The sequence below is a fragment of the Carcharodon carcharias genome, chromosome 7 (genome assembly GCF_017639515.1).
Source record: "Carcharodon carcharias isolate sCarCar2 chromosome 7, sCarCar2.pri, whole genome shotgun sequence".
Classification (NCBI taxonomy): domain Eukaryota; kingdom Metazoa; phylum Chordata; class Chondrichthyes; order Lamniformes; family Lamnidae; genus Carcharodon; species Carcharodon carcharias.
In genome coordinates, this window is record NC_054473.1 from 46093420 (window position 1) to 46120060 (window position 26641).

Genomic DNA, 26641 nt, shown 5'->3' on the forward strand with positions numbered 1-26641 from the left:
TTGCAGACCTTGCTTTCGTCCACAGATTGGGAGCACTTCAAATCTATTTGACTATTACAAGGTCTGAGGCTCCCCCACTACTGTCTGCTCAGTTCCTTTACCCGCCTCACTCATGGTAATATTCTCCTGTCCCTCACCGCTAACTAAAACAGATGACTCTATTCTAAGAGGTGTGACCATCTTCTGGAATAAAATGTTCAGATATTTCTCCCCTCCCTTATGTTTTGTGCAGTGTTTGCAGTTCAGCTTCCAGATCAATAATCCTGATCTGGAAATCCTATAGCTGCTTACACTTTCTGCAGACATGTTTGTCCTGGATTGCCTTGGCGTCCAAAAGTTCCTACACTGCAAAGCTGCAACATAACACCTGTCCTGCCATTGTTACTTAAGATATTCAGTTAATTTAATTACTTTCTTAATTAAAGTAATTACTATGTATGCTACAATTTACTTTGCTTATTAAATGCTAGGAGCACTGACAACTAAAAGTCACATTTCTTAACTACACATCTGTGTTTTAGGTGTTTAATTATTTTGTTTTATTTTAATTTTAAAGTTTTAGTTTTTTTTAAGGGATCTACCTTAACTCCTGTGTCCAAAGCTATTAACACACTGTCCCTAACACAAAGCACTAAGAACAGACCTTAACTATTGACCAGTTACTTGCCAAACAGCTAATCTGTTCCCTGTAGTAGAGCAAGAACCAATCCTACTGGGTGAAAAGGTTAGAAAAAGCAAAGGGGTGCTTCCCTCACCGAGCTCCCTCAACTCACCAAACATCCAGCACTTCGTTGAGGTTGCATTCCAGTTGAACAATAGTGCAGTGATAGAAATAGACAATGTTAGTGATGGTGTGGACGTGTAGTTGGAAGCTCAGCTCAAGGTCAAATATGAAACCACATTTGTGGGCAGTCTGGTTCAGCCTCAGACTGGAGGGGCGATGGAGTTGCTGGCTAAGGAGCAGAGTTTGTAGAAAATAACTCCTTTCTTCCCAATATTCAATTGGAAGAAATTTTTGCTCACCCAATACTGGATGTTGGACAAGCTTTCCAACCATTTAGAGACAGTGGAGGAATTGAAAGGTTGTGATGAGGCACAGCTGTGTGTTCTCCGCATACATGTGAAAACTGACGCAGTGTTTTGCAGTGATGTCTCTGAAAGGCATCATGCGGATGAGAAATGTGAGGAGCCAAGGATAGATTCTTGGGGGTCACCAGAGGTAACAATGCTGGAGCAGGAAGCAAAGTCATTTCAGGTAAGTCTCTGGTTATTATTGGACTGAGGCTAGAATTTTCCATCCCAGTTGGATGTCGGACGTCATGGCGTGCACGAGCGGACAATATGGTGGGAAGGCCAAAAATCACTTTCATGACGTCGTGAAACCAATTTGCGATCATCAGCTCTGCCTGTTAAAGATGGGCTGTGTTTCTTGCTGCCAGACGTTGTGAATGTCGTTTTAATATATCTGCATTTCATTATAAGCCCTGCTTGCCAGAATCATCCGAACACACTGGATCATCTGGGCATGTCAGTGTGATTGCACGCCAACATGTTTCACAGCTGTACATAAGCGGCGTGCACCTGGTGAGCTGCACTTTGCTCGGGACTTCGAGGTTGTTTGTCCACATTTCTTTGGGCAGCACTCACGGTCATTAGCACCAGGCTTCACAGGTAGCACCACATCACTTTTCAGGGGGCTCATGGACAGTTATCTACCTAAGAAACTAGCCATGGTGGCTTTTCAACAGCTGCAGGGCTAGGGCTTGCTTGGGGAAGGGGAGAAGTGGCCTCAAGCAAGGGCAGAGGCTGCAGGTCAAGGGCTGTACTGGGGAAAGTGGGGGCACATGTTAATCTGTGCAAGTGACTTCAAGATGATGAAGCCTGAGGAGGCAGTCTCCAGAGGAGATGAGGCCAGATGGAGATGTGAGGGTGTGAGAAAGTGAGTGGTGACGTCACTTGAGCTGGCAGTGAGGGAGATGCCAGCGAATGTGTGATGGCCTTGAGTGTGTGAATTTAGGGTGATAAGATGGTTGTCTTACCCTGGCAGCACGGATGAAATTGTTCATCTGTTTTCTGCACTGGATGGCCGACCTCTTGTGTGCAGCATTGTCACTGACCACCAATGCCACCAGCTCTCAAGTTGGAGTCGAGACTGATGGCCCTCCTGCGGCCAGAGCAGTGGTAGAGGACACCGCAGAGGGCCTCCATGGTGTCCAGAAGCCGTCCCAGGGATATGTCACTGAACTCTTCTAGGATTTTGGGACCATGTCTTCACCAGTGCCCTCCTGGCTGCAAGCTTTGAGAAGTGTGCACGCAGCTGCAGTTTAAATATGGTGCCCTGCGTGAGGAAGTGGCGAGATAACAGCATGGCAGGCAAATCAAAGACCGTCCACCAGCGAGATGGAATGTTTCCTGTTGCTGCATAATTAATGAGGTGGGAATGAGCTGATACAGCACAAATAGCCATCAATACGGCCGGCAAGTTAAATGTCCTTTTTTCTGCCCACCTCTGCTCTTAGTGCAAATCTGCGATGATTCTGCCCTTAGACTTGGAAAATTTCCTGTGGTCTAGAGATACATGAGGCAGAAGAAGCACATACTTATGTCTGTTTTGTGTAGCTTCGTTTTCCTGGAACAGGTTGTTGAATTGAGAGGATAGAGGTTGAGGAGTTCCACTCCACACCAAGGTGACCAGGAGTCTCTCCCGCTCTTACTGCCTGCCATCAGTGTGTTGAAAGGTTAACAATTAACCTTTTTGGCCACATTATGAATGCACCTTTTGTGGCCATCAAGTCCTGGAGTAGGACTCAAAGCCGAAGCTTCTGGCTCAGAGGTAGGGACGCTACCCACTGTGCCACAAGACCTCCCCTGGCTACGATTAGATAGATAAGAATGGAACCAGTTGAGTGCAGTCCCACCCAACTGGGTGATTTTCATCACTAATGGGCTTGTAGATAATTCTCCTTGTTTTGAAGGCTATTTGGATGACGGAATTTATTTCTTCCATTGTACCCTATTTAACAATTACCTGCATTCATTCTTTGAATGCAAATATTCTCTACGTACTGCAGGAATCTATCTTAATCTTATTGATCAAGCAGTTTATGCTCAATATGCAAAATGTGATGTCACAAGCCTCATTGTTAACATACGACCGACTGGTTTGTCCTTTGTAAAAGGCCATGTGTCTGTGCTGTCCATTCACTTTGACTTATGGCTACATTATCTAACTGGATGATGCACCTTGAATTCTAGATAGAAACCTTCATCAAAGCCTGCAGAGATGAAAGGAGGGAGTGCGTTGAATGGCGAATGCTCTGAGAAATTAAGATCATAAGAAGGTAACTAATATGTTGTCTCTCTTCATTCTACAATCTCCACACACAGGAGCAGCAGCATATTGAAGCAGCAACATGTAGGAGGTCAGACATTTGTGACATTGTACTTCAACCCTGACTGAGCAGGCAGATATACCAAACAATCAAGTTTTGGGAAGCAACCAGATTTTATGGCCTGAATTTTGTGGTGAGAAGAATGGACACATTATCACAGTCATTGTTATGCCTTATGTTGGACAACAACTTCCAGAGTCCGCACATGCGCAATGAAATGCAGATATCAGGAAATTGTTGGCTGATTTGCCTTGCTCCTCCACAAGCTTCACTACACTGGTATCTCACCGTGACCTTTGACTTTAAAATACGTGAAAGGTGTGTCTTACCGACTAGGCACCCACTAAACATACAAGGAAAAGTTAGAGCTCATTCATTCAAGTGTAATTGAATTTTAAATTTTGTGATAAGCAATGTTCCCTGTAATTCTTTTTCTCAAGTGTGGGGGCAATTTCTTTAAATGTGCGGCCCTGTTAATTTAAAGGAGCTGATTTGTGAGCGGCCTGCAAGGGGAGTTTCAGATTGCTACATGGCCTGTCAGCCATGCAACTTAGAGGGAACATTGATGATGTTTTAATTACTGTCAAACCACCTCCCTGGCAGTGAAAATTGATGTGTATAAGCTTGGAGTCTCATTTGTTCAGATTTTAATTATTGTTAGAGATTTTAAAAAGTAAACATTTTTCCTGTCTCTTTTTTTCCTCTTAATCCCATGTTTCTTTCTCTCTCATTACTTTGCTTTCTGTATATGATTTTGCATTGAATTAAATATTCTATTTATACTTCTTGGCTTCGGCTCTGCATGACTGTGAGGATTTTTCAATCTGATTGATTAAACTGAAATGCTGTTGACTGTCCTGTTCACACAGGTCCCAGATCCCTTGTAGAAGGCGCTGCACTGAAATGGTTCTCTAATTATTGTGAAATACTACATAAAAGTCAAAAAATGTCTGTGGGCAGCTGTAAGCAAAATGAACAGTGAGTGCCATCTCTCTGTCAGTAATCGCAAAATCCGGACCATTGAGGTTGGGAGAAGTGTTCCATGTGGCAGCACAGGAAATACCACAGGAAATAACTGTTTATAAAGATTTGCAAAACTGTTCCTTTATTTGGCATGGAACACTGACACGTGCCTATGTAATGAAGTTGATGCTGTAATCTTGATTTGGAGCCTGGGATAAAATGACAGAATGATGATCTCCTGCCCTAAATTAGATTGACAGATTACCTGGGGTAAGGAGTTAGACAAATTGTTTTCCAACTAACCTCTCCATGCAATTAAAAAAAATGATGACTACCCTTTATTCTAATAGAAAAAAAATGACACATTTAAAAGGGAGGAGTATGGTCCAATTCGGCACTGAAGGAACACTTGGCTTGAAGCTTTGAATGATAAATGAGAAATTTTAATTTCTTTTCATGCTGAGGAGTTATGTAGTAGTTGGTGTATGCTGCCTAGTGTGCAGTAGATTAGCAAGAGGAGCACAAGAGCAGAGGGAGACACTACGGGGGGGTGGTTGCCTTAAAATGTTATATGATTGCAACAAAAGCTAAATGTAGTTTAATAGGTTTACAATGGCAGTTGTAATCTTAAGGATGGTGGGAGCAGCATGCTTGCAAAAATTGCCTAGTTATTCACTCAGCTAAAAGTTACTAAACTTGAGGTACAGCAGAATATACTCTATCACATACAGAGGGATATCTGGAATGTGTTATGATCCCTAGCTGAGGTTATCACTGGGCAAACCTGATCCCAGGGTGGAACCCAGCTGGATAGATCCTAACTTTTATTTGTTTGTTTACATATGTGGAGAGGGGCTACTGAACAGAGTCACCGGAATCAGCTAATGAACTTTTAACAAGAGCATAAAACATTTATGAAACAAGAAAAGATGAACTGTATTACAATACTCCTTCACCCACAACTATACCTTCACAGATACATACAGGTTTGTAAGGATAACACAAATTACAAAAGCTATCTTATGCTCTAATGTTCATAGTAAGTACAGTCCATGTAAACCAATTGGCAACCTGTGATCAAACACACCAGACTCTGAAACCAAGTGACAGTTGCCACCTCAACCAGATGCTATGGATCTCTCCTCCAACTCTCCCCAAATGTTTGTCACACCATGAGCCAACCAGATTCCCTGAACTCTGTCTTTCACATGAGGGTTTCCAATCTCCACTCTCCAAGAACTCACCTTGGAATCCTCTCCCAAACTGATATTTTCTCTCAGATACCTTCTGCAAGGGTTCACCTCCAGGGTTTCGAACTCTTCTTCCGATGTTCCTCTCCGATGCATTCAAGCTTTCTTCCACGTACTCTCTCTCACTGACTCAGCCGCCAACAGCACACCACTGCTTCACATGCCCATAGCAAGGAGTTACAGACCTTTAGTTGCCTCTTTGGACCGTCTAACTTCTCACAAGCCTTTATTATTTTGGCTCTGCTTCCTGCAGCTTGGAGATTTAAGCTTGAAGCCTTTCTCTGCCCTTCACTCTTAATTTCACTTAACAGGATCTTTTTGCCGTCCTTCCTTTGACTAGAAGGTCTTCTTGGGACTTTCTCCTGTTCCACTCCCCTGGATTCAAGGACTTTTGTTTAGCTTGAGACTTGCTGTCTGTCCCCTTTTCTCCAGTCACTCTCTGGCAGCTACTTTCAACCAACTTTAGCTTGGGACTGGCTATCTGCCCCTTCTAGGCTGCTTCTGTCTGGCAGCTGTCTGCAAAATTGAACTTAAAAACTGTTTCTAGTTTCTTTTGTATATGTCGGTGGGAGGGACCTGCCTCTCTGGACTCCTGTTGCTGGGCAACAGCTCAGTTTTATACTCTTGTGTTCGCTTAACTTCTATTACAGTCGTAAACGCTCATTTGAAATGCAGGCACTTTTTAAAGTGAAACTAAAACTCAACTTGGCTCTCTCTTAAAACACAAATACAGAAATACAAATCAAACTTAAACTTTAAAGCTAAAACGTATTCCTGACAGCCACAGATACCAATATAACTTACTTAAACTATCTCTATTTCTTAAAAAAGGCATATTCAGGGAGAGGTCATCCCATTAGCAGATAGATGGTAACGATTGGAATCAGGTGATCATATAACAAGGTGAGAAGCAGGAAGAAGAGTTGGTATCCTGAGTACATTGCCTTGGTAAATAAATTTTCAATAGTGAAAACAAAAGCAAACAACTGCAAATGCTATAAATCTGAATTAAAACAGAAAAGGCTGGAAAAACTCAATAAACCAGACATCACCTGTGGAGAGTGAAATAGAGTTAACATTTCAGGTCAATGAACCTCTGTCAGAATTTTGAATTCAATCGTGTTTACTTATAGTGAATACTTGTTCCAGAAATATCAACTTAGGGAAGTCAGTCATGGCAAGTAGAAAAAGTGGCTGCCCATGAGGAGTGACTTGAGGAGAGAATGGTGGATGATTTTATAGTGAAAAAAGCAGAAAGTCACTTCTATAGCCATAATTGTAAATTCTGAATGATGCATTACCTTCCAGCTGTCTGAATAATATAAGATAATCAAATACAAGTCCAATGTACAAAACTGGCACCCCCTGGTTGGTGGAACAGGCAGCTTGTGTGTTTGATTTATTCCCTCTCCCATCTCATTGTAGCATTGTTAACACAAAAATGATTGTTAAACATTAAAAGGATGTAACATCATTCTAATCGGTAAAAACTCAGTTGTCTAATCCTGGAGATTTGGAGAAATGTGCTGATGCACTGTCAAGTAGTTTGTTGGTCAGACTCTGATATAGAAGGAAAGAACTTTGTTTTGTGAAAAGACAATTAGCTCTGGCTCGTTGTTTTCTCATGACATGAAAATCACACAATCAGATATTTGCTTCTCACCACAGAAGCATTCAATATACCCCTCAAAAGAAGCTCGCTAAAAATGCAGACGTTGGTATACCAAGGCACCGATACTAGGAAAGAGAACCTAGTTCTTCTAGAGAGAGAACCTAATTCTGGCTGAATTTATGTTCCATAGTCAAGGACCCGAGGCCCATTGTATCATTCTTATAGCAATGCCTTCTGAGATCAGTTGATTTAGCATAGGTTAGGAATTGAACATCGGCTTATTATTGACTGCCTTTACATAGAAACTAGGAGCAGGAGTAGGCCATTCGGTCCTTCAAGCCTGCTCCGCCATTCAATATGATTATGGTTGATCCTCTATCTCAACGCCATATTCCTGCGTTCTCTCCACACCCCTTGTTGCCCCTAATGACATGTCCAATGACCAAAACATAGGTGGAGAACAGTGATAAGACCTGCCAAAACATCATGTGAAATGATAAATGTATTCCCTGGAGGGGGTAAGGGGCTCACTGTGCTGAACAACAAGCAAACCATCTCATGCAATGGTAGTGATCCGGTGGTAGCGTTTGACATCACAAATGTTAGTAAGCATCTTTGAAGGGCAAGTGCCTTGCAATAGTTGGGCATGCTTGCGATGAGGAAAGGACGTGCAGACTGGATAACTAGGCATGCTGACCTGCTGGTGATAGGGAGTCTTATGGAGCCCAACATAATATCATCAATGAATATCTGGTGAACAGTGGAATCTGATGTCTGGTGTATGAAGGAACAGACTTGGCACATGGGGTCCTCATAGTCAGGTGCATTGTGGCTTGCAAAATCTGATGGGATATTACCAGATCCAGCTAGGTGTCTGACGGAGGTGTGGTACCAACTGACTATGGAAAGGAAGATAGTGACGCAAGGACTGGCAGAAAATTCTCCCCTGCACAGTTTCTCAAAGGCCTGCACTCAAGATTTGCTGTCTGTGAAGAAACAAGGATGATTCTTGGAACGCACAATATGGGCTGAAGTACTTGATTGAAGCTGTGATGGACAGAGCTTCAATTTCACAAGGCAACTAGGCAATTTGACAACCACGCAGTTTGGCACTGAAAAAAACCCGACAAGTTTGAGTTTGTTGCCACAGGTCATATACTGGGTGGATGCAATGCCAAGCTTTTGTGACAAGCCAGAGTTGATCATCTGGATGGGGAAGGGTAAAGGTTTTAGTGGATGAAAGAGCAGATTGTGCCAAATGAAAGTTTGTGCAGAAATCATCCGTCCACTTGATCCTTTCATTGGACTGATGATCGGCAGCAGCAACATCCAAGGGGGCTGTGTAAGAGGCACGCTGAGGAAGGACTTTTGAAAGCATCTTGTAGGCATCGATAGAAGATCTCATGCCAGAAGCCTTCTCTGGTGGACACCAGGTAGAGAAGGTGATCACATGGTGTGGGCTAGCTTGCAAGGTGCCCTGGGACCAAATCTATCCCAGAATAGTTACAGTCCTAGGGTAGATAATAGTTTTAGGGGCAGATAGGCACAGGTCACATCGTGACAGATCATGCAGTGCATGTCGTGAGTTCTTCAGGACTGTTACCACCGCAGTAGTGGATATCTGCAGGTTTGGCGACTATGCCCTCCACTAAACGATCACCTAGGACAAGGCATGTCAATTCCTCATGGGCAGTTTCAGATCCAGCCATGCCTGCAGCAGATCAAGTGTATACACAAACAACTTTGTAGGGTGTGACAACTCCACAGTACTTCATGGAAGATTGTGCTAATGGAATCTGGTAAAAGGTGTTGGTTAGGTCTGTTGCAATGATGTGTACTGGGCAATCTTGGGTAAGGTTGAGTCAACATCTGGCATGAGTGAAGGCTGTGACTTACTATAGCCTCCAATATTGGCAAATGCTGTGACAAGTCAAAAGTCCTCATCTGACTTCATGAGAAATGATGAGTAAGGTGCTTCACAGTGATTCCCCATATCTTCAAGCCAAGCAAAGACTCCAAGGCCATCAAATTTTCATTGCAGCTCAGCACGTTTGTCCTTGGCATACTGGGGAAGGCAACCCTTCTGTTATGGAGGATGTACAGGTCCCATGTTGATACTAGCTTTGAAGAGTCCAGCCTTGCCAATGTAACCTGAGAATGCTGGAGGTCATCATATTCCTGAAGGAGCATGTGGAATTGAGAATATGTGTGCTGAGGCAGAATGTGATCCAGATCCACAGGAACAGATTCTGAAAACAGTTGATGGTGCTTATATTTGCGTTGCTTGGTAAGTGGCTGTGTCATGTCATCCTGAAAAGGCTGGGAATCTTGGTTGCTGGGGGTGAAGACAGGTTTTATCCAAGCAAAATTTTCACAACAAGACAGGACTTGCAGTTCAACAGAGAGATTCACAATGGAAATCTTGTCAGCAAAGCCAGTCAAAATATGTGGTGGAGGCCAAGTGTTAAGTGGCTTGTTGCACTTTGGTCCTGAAGGGAGAGAGGATGGTTCAATTACAAAGGTCTGCAAAGGCCTGAGGCCTGCAAGATCATCAGGTGGTGTCATCTCAATGAAACCCCCTCACCAGATTGTTGACGACCTTCAGGGAGTGCCAAGGACATGGGCTCATTTCACTCTGCATGGGCTAGAGGAAGGATGAGATAGATCCATAAACTTAGGCAGCAGAGTCACCTACTAGAACGAGGGGTTTGACCAGTCGAATTGACACACTATTGGTTTCCATGAACAGAGTACCTGCAAATACCTCAACATCAAAGTTCTCCATGACCAGGCCTTCAAAGGTAAGGTTGTGATGGTCTCTGGACAGAGAGAAAAGTGTTTCACCAACAACATGTAAGGGCAATGAATCATCAGCCCAGTGAGCAGATTGGGATAAACTCCTGACTGGGACACCAAGTTTCATAGCTGTGGAAGTATGGATCATGTTGCCAGTGGCTCCATTGTGCATAGTCACCCAAATAGCATGATGCTCAAAGAATGTGTCAAGTAGGGTGACTGACGGATCTGTACACAGGGTGCAGTTGATGCCAATGAGACCTCAGGAGGTTCCTTATCCCCTTCTCTTCTAAACAAGTGCCAATGATGCTACCATTTTCATTATCATCCAAAGCAGCAGCTATCTTATGAACTTTAGCCATGTATTGGCGGTCTTGATCTATCAGAAAATTACTAAGAACATTTTCTAAGAAAATGCTTATCTGATCAGCCTGCTTGGATACGGAATAGGAAAGACACCTGTTGTGTGCGTGAAGGAGGGGAGTTATAGTCTGGTGTTGTTAGGCGAAGATGAAATGGTCCAGCGCTCCCAGAAGAAGGAAGCAGCAGTGCAGGGAGCCTTGGCATCAGCAGATGCATGAATGTCATCTAACAGTGAATCGAATCCAAGGCTTGGGAGATCTCTGGCTTGATGGATGCCAGGATGCAAGACCTGAGCTTAGTGCCATACCTCTGCTTCACACAACGTGATAGGCTAGGGTGAACAAGTAGAACCAATGTAGAACAACTATGTTCTCTAGTGAGGATGACATCTCAATCAATTTTTATGGCAGTGGCTTCTTCCAGAGCTCCACAGGCGACTTGTTCGAGATCTCGCAAGCCTCCACCCACAAGGGACACCATCTTCGTGAAGACACAAAACTTTATGCATTTCAACTAGGATCAGGCAAGCCAGGAAGCAAAAGTGCTGGGATTTGCAGCGATCTCTGGTTTTCCACAGGTGCAGGGTGCCATCGACTGTACTCATGTGGCACTTAGATCTCTGTGGCAACAAGCAGTTAAATACATCAACGGAAGGGCTTCCACACGCTGAATGCTCTGCCAGTGTGTGACCACAACGAACACATCCTGCAGGTCTGAGTATGATTCTCAGGAGCGTCCATGACTCCTACATCCTCAGCAGGTCTCAGATCCCTGGTATCTTCCAGAGTCAACAGAGGCTGCAGGGTTGGCTCCTCGGAGACAAGGGCTACCCAGAGGATGTGGCTGATGACTCCCATGCTGCGGCCTTAGTCTACAGTAGAGAGATGCCTGTCACAACCTGGACTTTAGTGGAGCAAACAATTGGTATATTGAAAATGAGGTTCCAGTGCCTGAACAGGTCTGGTGGAGCCCTGCAATACAGTCCCCAGATTATATCGTGCATCATAGTAGCTTGCTATGCGCTACAAAATCTGGTGCTGCAACAGGGGGAGGGCCTGTCTGAGGAGGAGATGGAAGAGCTGCACATCTCCTCTGATGAGGAGGACGTCGAAATGTGTGAGGGTGACGAGGTCCTCAAAGGCAAGGATGCCAGTGATGAGGCCATCGCACTGGCCAGACGAGGCAGGTGCATTTGTGATACCCTAAAAGTTGCAAAATTCGTGGAGAATAATGACGAATTGCAGTGAAGACAGTCCTGACATCCTCACCTTGCATCTGTGAACGTTTGACTCCTGCGCGGCTGATGGCAGCACACATACCCTCAGTGCTCAGGCTCATGTCATGGAGACGCAGTGGGGGCCCTATTGATCGCAAGATTCCAGGTGACTAATGATGACATGCAGTGAGGACGCTCCATAGATCTTCACATAGCCTCTGTGAATGTCTGAATCCTGTGTGTCTGACGGCAGTTCGCTTGCATTCTATGATCAGAGTCATATCTTGGAGAAGCAGCCGTGAAACTTTAAAAGCACCTGATCTTTGTCAGCCTTCAGCATCTGACCCCTTCAGGAGCACACCGTCACCAGACACAGATGCTGAAGAGATGTGGGGCCAGCCCCACTTCAAAAGATGCTGAGAGCACACAGAGAGAAAGACGGAACTCTGCGACATCTGCCCATGACATTCTGGCAGCAATGACAAGCATTATCGAGGGGCAGGCATTACTGATGTGTCCAATGAGTTTGAAGCCAGACCGTCACTTTGCTTTGAAGGCTACACACTGCACAGGGAAGACACCCTGGACTGAGATACTTGCCTTTATCTTTTGCAGGATCGAAGGTTTCACATCTGAATGACACGAATACCACTCATCATAACAAGGTGCCATAGGCAAGGAGACATTCTTGGGAGTTTATTTAAAATAGTGAACATTATGTACAAGTGATTAACACATGTGCCCATGTGGTTCAACTACATTTTCCACCCGGTGCGGAAGGGGGTCGGGAAGGAGGAGGACCTCCTCGTGAACCTGCTCCTGGGCCTGGCCAAGTTGGCCATGAACAGGTCCAGACAGCGGGCGATCGAAGGGGGAGTCCCGCCTGATTGTTTATCCCTCTTCCGCGGCTACATTCACTGCCAGGTATCCTTGGAGAGGGAGCATGCGGTGTCTGCCGGCACACTCGAGGCCTTCCGTGCCCGGTGGGCACCGCGGGGACTGGGGTGCTTTATCGACCCCTTTAATCACATTTTAATTTAAAGTTTGTAAGTTTCCTTTAAACTTTGTTCTTAGTTCTACAGCTGACCTGAATTAGGGGCTGTGCCTGATTTATCCCAATTTTGTTAATTTGGTTTGATTGTTTTAACTCGAAAGAGTTACATTTTCCACCTGGTGCAGAAGGGGGTCGGGAAGGAGGGGGACCTCCTCGTGAACCTGCTCCTGGGCCTGGCCAAATTGGCCATTAACAGGTCCAGGCAGTGGGCGATCGACGGGGGAATCCTGCCCGATTGTTTGTCCCTCTTCCGCGGCTACGTTCGCGGCCGGGTGTCTTTGGAGAGGGAGCACGCGGTGTCTGCCGGCACTCTTGAGGCCTTCGGTGCTCGGTGGGCACCATGGGGACTGGGGTGCTTTATTGACCCCCTTAATCACATTTTGGTTTAAAGTTTGTAAGTTTCCTTTAAACTTTGTCTTTAGTTTACAGCTGACCTGAATTAGGGGCTGTGCTTGATTTGTCCCTCATTTTGTTAATTTAGTTTAATTGTTTTAACTCTAAAAGAGTTACATTTTCTTAACCCTGCCACTACATCTTGGTGATCCCCTGACATCCATAGTGCAGATGGAGGCAGCCTGCTGACTGCTATACTCTGTCTGTAGTGACCTTGGCCGGTGTTCTCTGGACGGCCGATACCTGGAAGACCCTGGCCTGCTTTGGGTATTTTGCTGAGGGCCAGGTGCACCCACCTCGGCCAGTGGATCTGGAGATGATGGAGTCACAGGGAAGAGGGGATTTGGATCGACTGGACTTTTCCAGAGTCACCAGGGTGGATGGCCTGGGGTGTCGAGCTGCCGGTACTCCTCCCAATGGATGCCCGAAGACCCCTGGCTGACTCCTCAAGGAGAAGGAAAAGCTGGAGTGAAATCGAGCTGCCCTGCACCCTTCTCATGTTGACACTGTAGGAAGCTAATTACAGCGTCAGCGATGTCAGCCCGTGCAGCAGTGCAGGACCGACGTCCTGGACCAAGGTCTCCATGGCAGCCATAATTCTGTCAGTGTTGACCTCGGTGCGTCAGCATGCCAGTGCTATCACCTCAGACCGAAGGCCGACTGACTCCTCCCATTCTCCCTTGCTATCTGAGTACTCCAGACATCCCTTCCTGATGTTCCTGTGATTGTCTTTGCAGCTCCACCAACCGATTGAGGACCGAGTCCAGAGGCTCATCATCAGACTCAACTTCAGCAGATTCCAAGTGCCGGTGACCTTGGCTGTCCCTGTCTCCACCTGCTGTGGAACAGATTGTGTGCTGTGCTCACTATATTTTGATCCCGGGGCGTAGCCTGGTCTACAGTCGTCCTGGACCCCTTTGCCACTGGATTAAGGCCTTGCTCCGTCAAGCCCCTGTGGTAGAAGGTGTGCAACAGCCAACCCATGTTAAAAGAACTCACACACAGGCATCTTCCACCCACCCTTAAAATGAAGTTCAGGACCTGGAACGTAAGGACCCTCATGGACAACCCCAACAGTGGCTGACCAGAAGGGTGTACTGCTAGCATTGTCTGGGAGCTCAGACGTTTCAACATTGACATTGCCACCCCAAGTGAGACCCAGTGGGCAGGGGAAGGCCAGCTCAAGGAACAAGGTGGTGGTTACACCTTCTTCTGGGAAGGTAAACCAGTAGAACATCGCTGTCTCCATGGGGTTGCTTCAGCCACGTCCTCTCCCACAGGCTCCAACGTATGGCTTTCGAATGGAGTGAGGATCTTGATGTCCAGCTCTCTACTCCCGGCCTGGAGCCTCTCCCATTGATTGTGCACAATCTTGTCTTACATAAAGACAGACAGAGGTGGTTCGGAGAATCCACTGTAACCTTGCGATAAATCACACAAAAATGAACCATAGTGTAGTTAGCAACATTTCTTATTTTGTATTAAATATCATGTGTAGACTGAGTTAATTTAAAATGGCATTTTAATTCATGTAAAAGTGGAAACATTCGTGCACAGTTACATAAGAGTTTAGTATTTGCATTACACATCATGTGAAAAACCAGCTGGCTAAATGGAACTCCAAACTAATTGGGCGACTGATTAGGTGACTTATTACCCAAGTTTGTCTCCTATTTAATTTGAGGACACTCATAGCCACACTGTTGTTGTAATATGCCTTAAACTGATGGCATGTTGCTGTCCCTTATAATGACATGAACTCTAGTTGATGAATATAGAAGTTTAATCTCATACTGAACCAGTCTTCCAATGTCCATATCTTTTAGGGATCCGTTAGATCTTCTGCTGTTAATCCTGTAGTATTCAGCCCATGTAGGCCTTTGTTCTCAATTGCTAGGCAAATTTTTGTGGCTTGCTTTTCTTGTTCATTTACACTTGAATCAAGAAACCATAACTCTGTACTCTGTTTAAACATTTTAAGTTTGTATAAGTAGGTCATTTTCATTCCTCTTTAAACTGGGGAATTTAGTGGACGTTTTGACAATATGCCTTTGACCTTCCTTCTCCAATAGTATCTGGAACGAGTGTCGCTGTAGCCGCTTTTGCATGCTTTTCCGAAGCTCTGCCCATTATAATCGCAACCTTCTCTGGCCCAATTTTTATGACTTTTTTGTTGGGTTTTTTTGTTTGACTCTCCCTCACTCTGGTCACTCGCCTTTCTCGACTGAACTAACCCGGTGCTGGCCCTCTTGATGTCTTGGCCTACTCACCAAGGGGAATTAGTCTGCTTACCAGCTTTTTATTTGAACACTGTCCTGGCACTGTGTCTTCAAAGCTTTGCTGCACAGGCAGCACGCTACACTGTCCACACGCTATGACACTTCGCCTCCATTGTGGTCTGACCAAAACATGTAACATAATTTAAAACCATTCACCATGTCGTACCTGTAAGCCGTTTGGAAGGAACCACTGCTACACACCATGTCATGTGTTTTTATAATGATAAAAAAGACACCAATTGCTCATAAGGGATTGTGCAAACCTGTTGCAGGTTCATTTATTAATTCTAGACACGTGAACATATATACATGGATAGAAAGCTTGCAGACATCAGAGCTGCAGAGTGTCTGTGTTCTGCTCCAAGCCGAAATGAAACTGAGGCTGAATCACATGACATGCTTCCCTTAAAGTGATGGCATGTTGGCTATCCCTTAAAGGAACATTACAACAACAGCAGTGATATAAAAATCATGTCTGCCTTGTCCTTTCCATTGTTTTAATTGGAGACTTTTGCTGTGGCTTCCAGGGCTTTGCATCATACAACCAGTCAGTATTGGCCCCCATTTCTAGGTTCAGGAACAGCAATCCAAATAATAAATTGAAAATGGCAGGCTGAGGCTCTGGCATTTCCCTTCAGCTTGGTCTGAATTTTCTCCGCTTAGGATTGCTTCTGGAACAGCAGAAAATGCAGCCAGCAAATTCCATGATATGAAACGGATGCTATTCCTAAATTAAAGGAAAATCTCCCTAACCTAGTAGTTGTATTTAAGAAGCAACTTATTTCACTTAAGATATTTTCTACCAGAAAGAGGCACCCATAACCCAATCATTCTGCACTAGATTCAAAGCCAAGGTCTAAGGCTTGTAAAAATGTGCTCGTTCCTTTGCAACTGATACCTATAAACAAAACTAATTTATTGAAATAATTACTTGTAAGGAACAAATGTAGTTGATCTCCAGACAAAACTCTCCAGCTCCATCTGTAACGAATCTAATTGATTTGTTAACAGGAAAATTGGAATGAAAATGGCTCTTTGCCAATTTCTCCAATGCACAGCCCCACAATCTGAGATGGCACATCAAGAGCAGAGATTGGCAAAAATTTACCCTCATGGAAGTGTCACAAGTAAACTTTTTCTAATTGATTGACAACAGGCTCACCATCTCAAGAACTCCAAATGTGGCAAATCTACTATATTCTGAGAAGTTGACTAAAAAGCATAGGACAAAAATAATTACCCACATTTAAATAACAGAGTGATACCTAACAATAGTTCTGCATGAACGGTACAAAAGTGTCAGTACCTTCCGCATGTCACAGATGTAAAATTTGGTATTGGTGCACTCCTTATCGCCATGCTTTGCCCCAGTAACTCCTTTGAACTACATCCCCAGTAAGTCTTGTGAACTACCCCCGGTAACTCTTGTGAAATACCCCCCTGGTAACTCCAGTGAAATAACCCACCGGTAGCTCCAATGAAATACCCCCCGAGTAACACCAGTGAATTACGCCCCCCCCCCCAAGTAACTCCAGTGAACTATCCCCAAGTAACTCCAGTGAACTACCCCCCCTAGTAACTCCACTGAAATGCCCCCCCAGTAACTCCACTGAAATGCCCCCCCAGTAACTCCACTGAAATGCCCCCCCAGTAACTCCACTGAAATGCCCCCCAGTAACTCCACTGAAACGCCCCCCAGTAACTCCACTGAAATGCCCCCCAGTAACTCCACTGAACTGCTCCCCAGTGAACTGCACCCCCCAGTAACCCCAGTGAACTACCCCCCCCAGTAACCCCAGTGAACTGCCCCCCAGTAACTCCAGTGAACCGCCCCCCAGTAACTCGCCCCCAGTAACTCCAGTGAACTGCCCCCCCAGTAACTCCAGTGAACTATCCCCCAGTAACTCCAGTGAACTATCCCCCAGTAACTCCAGTGAACTATCCCCCAGTAAATCCAGTGAACTAGCCCCCCAGTAAATCCTGTGAACTATCCCCCAGTAACTCCAGTGAACTATCCCCCAGTAACTCCAGTGAACTGCCCCCACAGTAACTCCAGTGAACTATCCCCCAGTAACTCGTGAACTATCCCCCAGTAACTCCAGTGAACTGCCCCCACAATAACTCCAGTGAACTATCCCCCAGTAACTCCAGTGAACTATCCCCCAGTAACTCCAGTGAACTGCCCCCACAGTAACTCCAGTGAACTATCCCCCAGTAACTCCAGTGAACTATCCCCCAGTAACTCCAGTGAACTATCCCCCAGTAACTTCAGTGAACTATCCCCCAGTAACTCCAGTGAACTATCCCCCAGTAACTCCAGTGAACTATCCCCCAGTAAATCCTGTGAACTATCCCCCAGTAAATCCTGTGAACTACCCGCAGCACCTCCTATAAATTACCTCAGCCCCAGTATGCACCAAAAAAACCCCGTGTGATCTATAAAATTACATTACCCCTGATTATTTCACAAGCATCTCGCCTTCCTCTTCAGAGAGATTTTTTCCTCGAGCACATTTTCTGATCTGATACAGTTCGGGGTAAATGGAGTTTTTCACACCAATTTCTTCTTCACCTTCATTAGGCCCCGCGCATCACGAAAGCGCGTTCAAACTGAGCGCGTCCCTGGAATCCCGGATTAGCCAATCAAAACAGTCTGACTGAATGGCCAATCAGGGCACTGAAAAACAAACCAATCAGGGTAAAGAAAAACTGTCCAATACCAAATCAGCTGGCAAAGTAAAATTCGCATCCCGCACAGCAGTTTCAACACAAGTACCGGCACTCGGGGATCGCTCCGGGTCTCCCCTCCCCGGGGAGCCGGCACTCGGGGATCACTCCGGGTTTCCCCTCCCCCGGGGAGCCGGCACTCCAGGATCACTCCGGGTCTCCCCTCCCCCGGGGAGCTGGCACTCCGGGTCGCCCAGCCGAGGAGCTGGCACTCTGGGATCATTATTCCAGGTCTCTTCTCCGTCCCCCACCCCCACCCCCCTCCCGGGAAGCCGGCACTCCGGGATCACTCCGGGTCTCCCACAAGGGAGCCGGCACTCTGGGATCATTATTCCGGGTCTCTTCCCCCTCCCCACCAGCCCCCCCCCCCCACCCCCCGGGGAGCCGGCACTCCGGGATCACTCCTCCCAGCTGGGGAGCCGGCATTCCGGGATCACTCCGTGTCTCTTCCCCCTCCCCACCGCACTCCACCCCCACCCCTGGGGAGCAGGCACTCCGGGATTACGCTCATTTCTGTCACGGCTCCGCCCTGGGCTGTGACGCTACATCAGGGTTGACGTTGGACTTGGACAGGCTCTGTTCCAGCCTGAGCTGACACTTACCCAGTCTGCCAGAGAGAGCCAGAGTTCAGTGCTGCGGGGGCGAGGGCGATGGCTGAAGCCCCCACCGTTGCTGCTCCCTTCGCCTTCAACATCTTGTTGGCCACTGATTCCTACAAGGTACAGTGAAAGGCCGGTGTCACCGCTAGTTCCCGGGGACCAGGCACTGGGTACGGAGCCGGGCGTCAGCTGCTGATTGTCCGTCTGTTTATTACCTCTGTCCTGGGGTCAGGGATTAAGGCGAAGTGGGGGTTGATCAGGCTGCAGCCATGCAATGAGCAATAGTGATACTTCATACATCCATCACAGGCAGTGACTGCAACTGGAATAGAACAGCTGGGGAATTGCTTACATTTTCTATGCAGAAGCTCTACTATTTATGGCTGCTAACTCTTAAGTGTAAGCACACAAAATGTGCTGGATCTAAACATGTGTTGGTTATTTTAATCTTGACTGACACTTTTAAACAAATGTTTCTTGACTAGGATACAGTATTGATTTAAAATCCATATGGTTATATAACGCTTTTCAAACGACCAGGCATCTGAGTACTGTACATCCAATGAAGACTGGGAGTAGTTCAGAGAAGTTACAGGTGGTAATCTATGGCAGTTCCTGGGGGAACACCGCTAGCCCTGTTTCTCCCCAGGTGAGCTGGAATGACAGGATGAAAAATGGCTATGGTATATCTGTGCCTTGAAGCATTTGTTGCTGAAACACAAAGACCAGTGGGCTGGTGAATAGGAGAGTGCTGCTGCCTTATCTCGAGCATTGCTCAAAATGATGGTTCAGAGTATGATCAGTACCAGTTTGTCAATTTGGAATCTATATAGCCATTTTTGTGGTTCAGCAGGTGTTTGAAACTGCCTAGGATGAATGAAAAATTATGAGTGCAATCGTGCAAAAATGTTTGCATGTCATTAGTACTGATAAAGTCCAATTTAACATTTGTTGCTCATATACACAATATATACAGGTTTTTTAAAAAAACAACTCTACTTCATTATACCTCTCTGTCTCAATTTCTGGTGATAGACTGTCCACCAATATCCATTACAAGCCTACCAACTCCCACAGCTACCTCAACTACAGCTCTTCACACCCCGTTTCCTGTAAGGACTCCATCACATTCTCTCAATTCCTTCGCCTCCGTCGCATCTATTCTGATGATGCCACTTTCAAAAACAGTTCCTCTGACATATCTTCCTTCTTCCTTAACCAAAGTTTTCCACCCAAGGTGGTTGACAGGGACCTCAACCGTGTCCGGCCCATCTCACGCGCATCCACCCTCGCACCTTCCTCTCCCTCCCAGAACAATGATAGGGTCCCTCTTGTCCTCACTTATCACCCCACCAGCCTCCGCATTCAAAGGATCATCCTCCACCATTTCCACCAACTCCAGCATGATGCCACCACCAAACACATCTTCCCTTCATCCCCCCCACCCCTGTCGGCGGCATTCCACAGGGATCGTTCCCTCCGGGACACCCTGGTCCACTCCTCCATCACCCTCTACACCTCAACCCCCTCCCACAGCACCTTCCCATGCAATTGTAGAAGGTGCAACACCTGCCCCTTTACTTCCCCCCTCCTCACCGTCCAAGGGCCCAAACACTTCTTTCAAGTGAAGCAGCATTTCACTTGCACTTCCCTCAATTTAATCTACTGCATTTGTTGCTCCCAATGCAGTTTCCTCTACATTGGAGGGACCAAACGCAGACTGGGTGACTGCTTTGCGGAACACCGTCGGCCTGTCCGCAAGCATAGCCCAGACCTCCCTGTCGCTTGCCATTTCAACACACCACCCTGCTCTCATGCCCACATGTCCATCCTTGGCCTACTGCAGTGTTCCAGTGAAGCTCAACGCAAACTGGAGGAACAGCACCTCATCTTCTGACTAGGCACTTTACAGCCTTCCGGACTGAATATTGAGTTCAACAACTTTAGATCATGAACTCTCTCCTCCATTCGCACCCCCTTTCCGATCCCCCTTTTTTTCAATAATTTATATATAGTTTTCTTTTCCCACCTATTTCCATTATTTTTAAATGTATTTCCATGCATTGTTTTATCTTTTAGCCTATTTCGATCCCTTCCCTCCACCCCATCCCCACTAGGGCTATCTGTACCTTGCTCGTCCTGTTTTCTACCCTTAATGTCCCCACATTTCTTAGCTAATATTACCACCATCAACACCTCTTCGTCCTTTTGTCTATGACATCTTTTGGCTATCTCCACCTATCACTGGCCCTCTATCCAGCTCTACCTGTCCCACCCCTCCCCTTAAACGAGCTTATATTTCACCTCTCTTCTATTTTTCCTTAGTTCTGTTGAGGAGTCATATGGACTCGAAACATTAATTGTATTCCTCTCTGCGGATGCTGTCAGACCAGCTGAGTTTTTCCAGGTATTTTTATTTTTGTTTTTGTTTTGGATTTCCAGCATCCGCGGTTTTTTGCTTTTAACTCTACTTCATTGGCTGGAAGTACTCCGATGCCTGGCAGTTTGAAAAGCATTATATAATTGCAAGTTTTTCTTTTTCTTTACAGAAATATTTCCTTTTCACTCAAATTACTCTTATTGGTTTAAAGAAAATTACATTTGTTTTTGAAAGTTGCATTTGAGAACTTGTTTTGCTTTCCTCTTAAACTATGAATACCCTCTTCATAGGAACAGAAAAAGGCCATTTAGCCCATAGAGCCTCCATTACCATTCAATGCGATCAAGGCTGATCGAACACTTCAATGCCTTTTACCCACACTATCCCCATAACCCTTTATGTTATTGTTCATCAAAAATCTATCAATCTCTATCTTAAACGTACTCAATGACTGAGTTTCCACGGCCCTCTGGGGTGGAGAATTCCAAAGATTCAGCACCCTGTGAGTAGAGAAATTTCCCCTCATCTCAGCCAAATTTAACTAACTTGCATTGAAATTCTGAAGCCGAATCATTTATGTAAATTCGAAGCAATAACGCCATGCCGTGGGGTCCCTCAGTTAAAGTTAAAAGAATACTGCACAATTCAACGGTTTTTGTGGCAAATTCCTCAAATATTTATCTTAAAATCTCATTGTCTGGAGAGCAGTTGTTTAACTGTCAGCAGTGTAAAATTACTTCTAACTTATTCCTGAAGGGGTAGGATCATTTCGTTACCTTTTAACAGGAGAAACAAGTTGCACAGTATAAGTTGTAGTTGTATTTGCATGTGCGATAAGTGTGGTCTTGCCAATCCATGCTCCAAGAACAAAAAAAAACTGCAGTTTTGGTGCAGCGGTACTGTGAATCTAAAGTCGAGACCCAACCTGACTGTTGGAAAGTGGAATAAAGAGGAAGATAGCCTCCCTCTGCATTTCTCTGGAGTCAAGCTGGGCCTTAACTTCAAAGTTAAGTATCACTTTTTAGTGTTGTGAAGCAGTCATTTTGTCATATTACTTCACTTGCAGTGTAAAGGTAACCTTAGATTAAAGATTATGCTTCCTTTTCAGGGCAATTTTCACTATTGATTGTACAAAAAAAAACAGGTGGTTATTACAAAGCTATGCTACGCTTGACTAGCTTGGATCTCTTTTATCTCTTAAAATTGTGAGGGCAAAGATTTTACCCATTAGCAATCAATGGTCTATCCTGGTAATATTATTGCTTGAAAATATTTACAACCTCTGACATTTTAGTTTCATGCCCTCTATTATTGCCATTTTGGCAGCTGTATTTTGTAGCACAACATTATTTTATCATTCTGGAAGTACCTTAATTTTTTTTAAAGTATTGTAGTATTTTTAATTCATTCTCAGGATATGGGTATTGCTGACAATGCTGACATTTATTGCCCATCCCTGGTCACTCCTGAGAAAGTGCTGGTGGGCCTTTTTCTCCTTAAACCGCTCCATATGAAAGCACTCTCACACTGCTGTAAGATAGGGGGATCCATGATTTTGACCAACTATATTTGAAGGAATGACAATATTTGTCCAAGTTGTGATCATGCCTGACTTGGAGGGGATTTACTGTCCAGAATTGCTTTTACTGTTAAAAATGATGTTGTCTACATTATTTTTGTGCAACCTGGATCAGCATCTTTGCTCCTCTTGGCCACACAAAAATAATTTAAAAAATAAGCTTTGTGTATTTTCTGCCTTTTCCTGATCGCCTGGCGAAATTTCATTCAAGGTCAGCGAGTTGTAGTTCAGATATGCTCAACTGCAGCCTCTAGACTTGAAGCAAAGGGACCATAGGGGATAGGAACAGAATGGGAGAGAGTATAGGTGTTAAAATACCTAATAAGCAACAACGGTGGAAATTATGGGGTGTTTGAACAAATCAATGGCTACAGAAATCTCACAGTACATAAAGGATGAAGGGTTGGTCAGTTGGGAAATTGAAAATTTAGCCATAGGTGACTTGGCCATCATAGGACCCAAATTTACATATTAGCGAACTGTATTGCTTGAAACTAGTGGGCTTTCTTGCTGCCAGTGGAAGCTTTCAGAATGTCAGCGACTGGAATTGTTCGATCATGCAGCAAATAGAATCATGATCTTGATTTTTACAGTTGTCAGATTATACTCATGCCATGTTTTCATATTAATATTAATATAGGGTCTGCCTATTAAATGGTTCTTTGTAGCCAGTGCTAGATAACAATAGGGGGATCATAGTTTGATTTTTGATCAGAACTGATATAGTTGATCTTTCGTAATTGTCTGTCTAACCGTGTAGTACGGCTGTTCTACACAAATACTTTTTTTTACTTTCTCTTGCTTCACTCACACCTCTGCTCTCTCTTGCTTTTTCTTCTGCTCTCTTTTTCTCTCTGCTCCTTTTTTCACTGGCTTTCTCTTCTCTCCATCCTTGCACTATGACACCTTGATCTTTTAAAAAACTTGTGGGAGATGATCGTGCTGCCTTTCTAATGTTTACTTTTGAGGTGGGAAGATTTTAATTTGAAACTTAAAACTATTAATTAACTCTTTGACACTAAAGGTCTTCTTTTGTTTTCTCAGGTTACTCATTTCAAACAGTATCCACCAGACACCTGTAAAATCTACTCTTATTTTGAATGCCGTAAAGGAAAAGATGATGAGTTCAAAGAAGTTGTGTTCTTTGGATTACAGTATATCCTGAAGAAATATTTATCAGGTAAAATATTTGTTGACCAGGGATTTAAAGAAAAAAATCAAGACTGAAAACAACTGAGTAGACCAATCACAATTTAGTACAACCTCTGATCTTATTTGTATTTTTATATGCTAGCTGGGAGGCAGGATGCAGTAGGACACACCCTTAACTAGGCCGAATTCAATGAAAATCATCCTAGAAATTTAGCTATGCTGCAGATTCCTTTTAAAAGGCCTCATACTATACCAGCAATTCAAACTTCCTGTCTGCCACAAGGCTTTTGTTAAAAGGTTAAGGCAAAATACCACAGATGCTGGAAATTTGAAATAAAAGCAGGAAATGTAATATCTGTGGGGAGAGAGACAGTTAACATTTCAGGTCTGTGAGATTTGATGAAAAGTCACAGACCTGAAACATTGGGCAGGATTTAACGTTCCTAATGCTGATCCTGACTACCTGTTGGAGAACCGATGGGGAACATGCATTGCTTCTGTGGGGGAGACCCAACTGTCTGGTGTTGGTCGTACCCCAGGATTTTGGATACCGGCGGTGGAAATTTCACCTCTCAGACTGCCAGCCAATTACAGGCTGGCAGCTCTCCATTGCCAGCAGCGCCACTGGGAGTTGAAGGCAAGGGCAGGGGCATCGCTTTCTTTGGGGGTTTCAGGCAAGGGCAGAGGTGGCTTTCTCCAGCTGCCCACCCTTCGTGATGCTTTAACCCTCAATCGGGCACGAAGTCTCTTTGAAAAAGACCTGGCCCCTTCCCTGAAGAAAGCACCAGGGAATGTCTTTGCCTGGCAGCCTTTGGGAGGCACAGGAAAGCCATGCCACTGGCATTTAATCTCTGAGCCACCAATAAATCCTGGTGGGTTCAGAAATAATTGGTGTCAATTGACTCAGTGATGAGCCTAATTAACATCACGCCACCAATAGGCAATTTTCCCCACATTGACCTGTTTCCACTAACAACTTAATTGCGGGAATTTTTGCCACTGCCAGGAGATGATTAAATGGACCCGACCGCTATGTTTCCTATCACAACAGGCTTGATTAAATTCTACCCATTAACTTTCTTTTTCCTCCACAGATGCTGCCTGAGCTGCTGAGTATCTTCAGCATTTTGTTTTTGTTTTGTAAAGTGCTGTCTGCTGACATTGTAAAAAATATTTCCTGAATTGTAATTTTTTTTCTGAATCTTATTCCTTTCACTTATTTGTTGTACTCTTGTTCAGCCTGCTCCCCCACTATCGTTTTCAGTGGGTCTAGGATGTGGGTCTCTTTTCTTTTTTCAGGAATTATAATCTCGAGAGAGATCATTAACCTTTAAAAAGAAATTCCCAGTTATTAACTGAAAGAATTACACTACAAGGTTTCACATTTGACAAGTCAAACAGAGCAAGTATTTCTAACTTGAGACTATATTTTGTAAACACTTGCTCTTTAAGTCCGAAAATCTCAACAGGACACAGCCTGTTCTACTTTCATTTCTATCCAGGCGTGCCCCTATTCTTCACAGGATCTTGAGGGTTCCTCTTCTCATGGAATTAAACCAAAGCGTCCCACAGCTCTCAGGAATTGACTTTGATTCTCCTCAGTGTTGCTGCTATTCTCCAAGGTATGAGATTTCTTGAGGTCCTTACACCAGCATCCAGCTAAGCGACCTTTCAACTCTCCTTGAGCACCTCATGATTGTGAACACACCACCTCAAGCATGGGCCTCACTTCCCCTTTGCTTAGTGACTCCAATTGAAATACCCCTGATTTCTGATAGCCCTTTTGATTCTAGTCTACCACTTCTGGCAAATTCTTTCTCTCTGTTTCTGAAAGCTGCTCTCTGGCTTCAATTGCCTGTTTCCAAGCTGTTCTAGCTACAGACATAAACTTTCTGTTTCAAAACTGCTTTTGAGCTGACTTAACATTTTCTATGGGAAAACACACAGATAAACCCAAAACGTACCTCCATGCAACCTACTCCCATGGCAGTGTGATATACCTCAGATGTTCCAGGTAGAAATTCAAACCCATTACCTCCAACTTCAAATCTGTCCTTCAATCTGAAAAGTATATGGATACTTTAAGATCTTCCTTTATTTACCCGTTGCTTTTAAACCTTACTTTGATCCTGAGACACACATGAATAATTATGGAGACAACCGTAGACATCTCTATGAAGAAACTCAGAGAGGGGTGACCCATTGTTTAATGTTTTCACACTTCCACCCTTGACCTCTTTAAGTAAACATGGACCATCCTTTGAATGGCAATTATCTTGGGTCTGTTTACCAGCTTCTTGCCAAACCAGGTGCTTCCATTATGTTACATTTAAAACTTCAATCCCCAAACTAAAAGTTATACTTTGAAAACATATTAATCATGAAATTAGACACTTTTGCAACCCAGGTCAGTTATGGCAGCAGAATAACTCCTGAATATCCTCCCCAGATATTTGCTAGATTTTACCAGTGATCTTGTGGAATAGAAATAGAAATTATGTATGAGTTTCATTTGTACCTATTCTTGCATCATTTCCAGTGAGTTAAGAAATGACCAAGCCTTTGCATAATCTGAGTTTCATCTACAAAGTACAGTTGCAGCTTGTCGCTGCCACAATAACCAATCTACTTTCTACTGGCATTCAATAATCTAATATCATGATCGCCTGCAATCCTATGACCATTACAGCCTCATTTCCATTTTCAATTGCTACAAATAGTTCCAGGGACTTGGGAGGGTAAAGTGAATGTATTGCCGTCCCTGGGTCCCCTCTTGCATATATGGAATGACCATGTTAAGCAGCAATATGACTGAAGTAGATTGCAGTTTACACTGTTGACCATATTTTAGCATTTAATTTTCTTTTGCCTAAATGTTGAAGTTTT

The 26641-nt window shown here is 44.5% G+C and overlaps 1 protein-coding gene across 1 annotated transcript in view; it reads left to right on the forward strand.

The window, feature by feature from the left end:
- The first annotated feature begins 18608 nt into the window (after positions 1 to 18608).
- The window catches only part of nampt2 (nicotinamide phosphoribosyltransferase 2), a 66026-nt gene continuing 57993 nt past the window's right edge, over positions 18609 to 26641 (forward strand). Inside the window, exons 1-2 of the mRNA XM_041192052.1 lie at positions 18609 to 18764; positions 23648 to 23783. Coding sequence (XP_041047986.1) covers positions 18696 to 18764; positions 23648 to 23783 — 205 coding nt within the window. The 5' untranslated portion in view covers positions 18609 to 18695. The remainder of the gene's footprint in view (positions 18765 to 23647; positions 23784 to 26641) is intronic.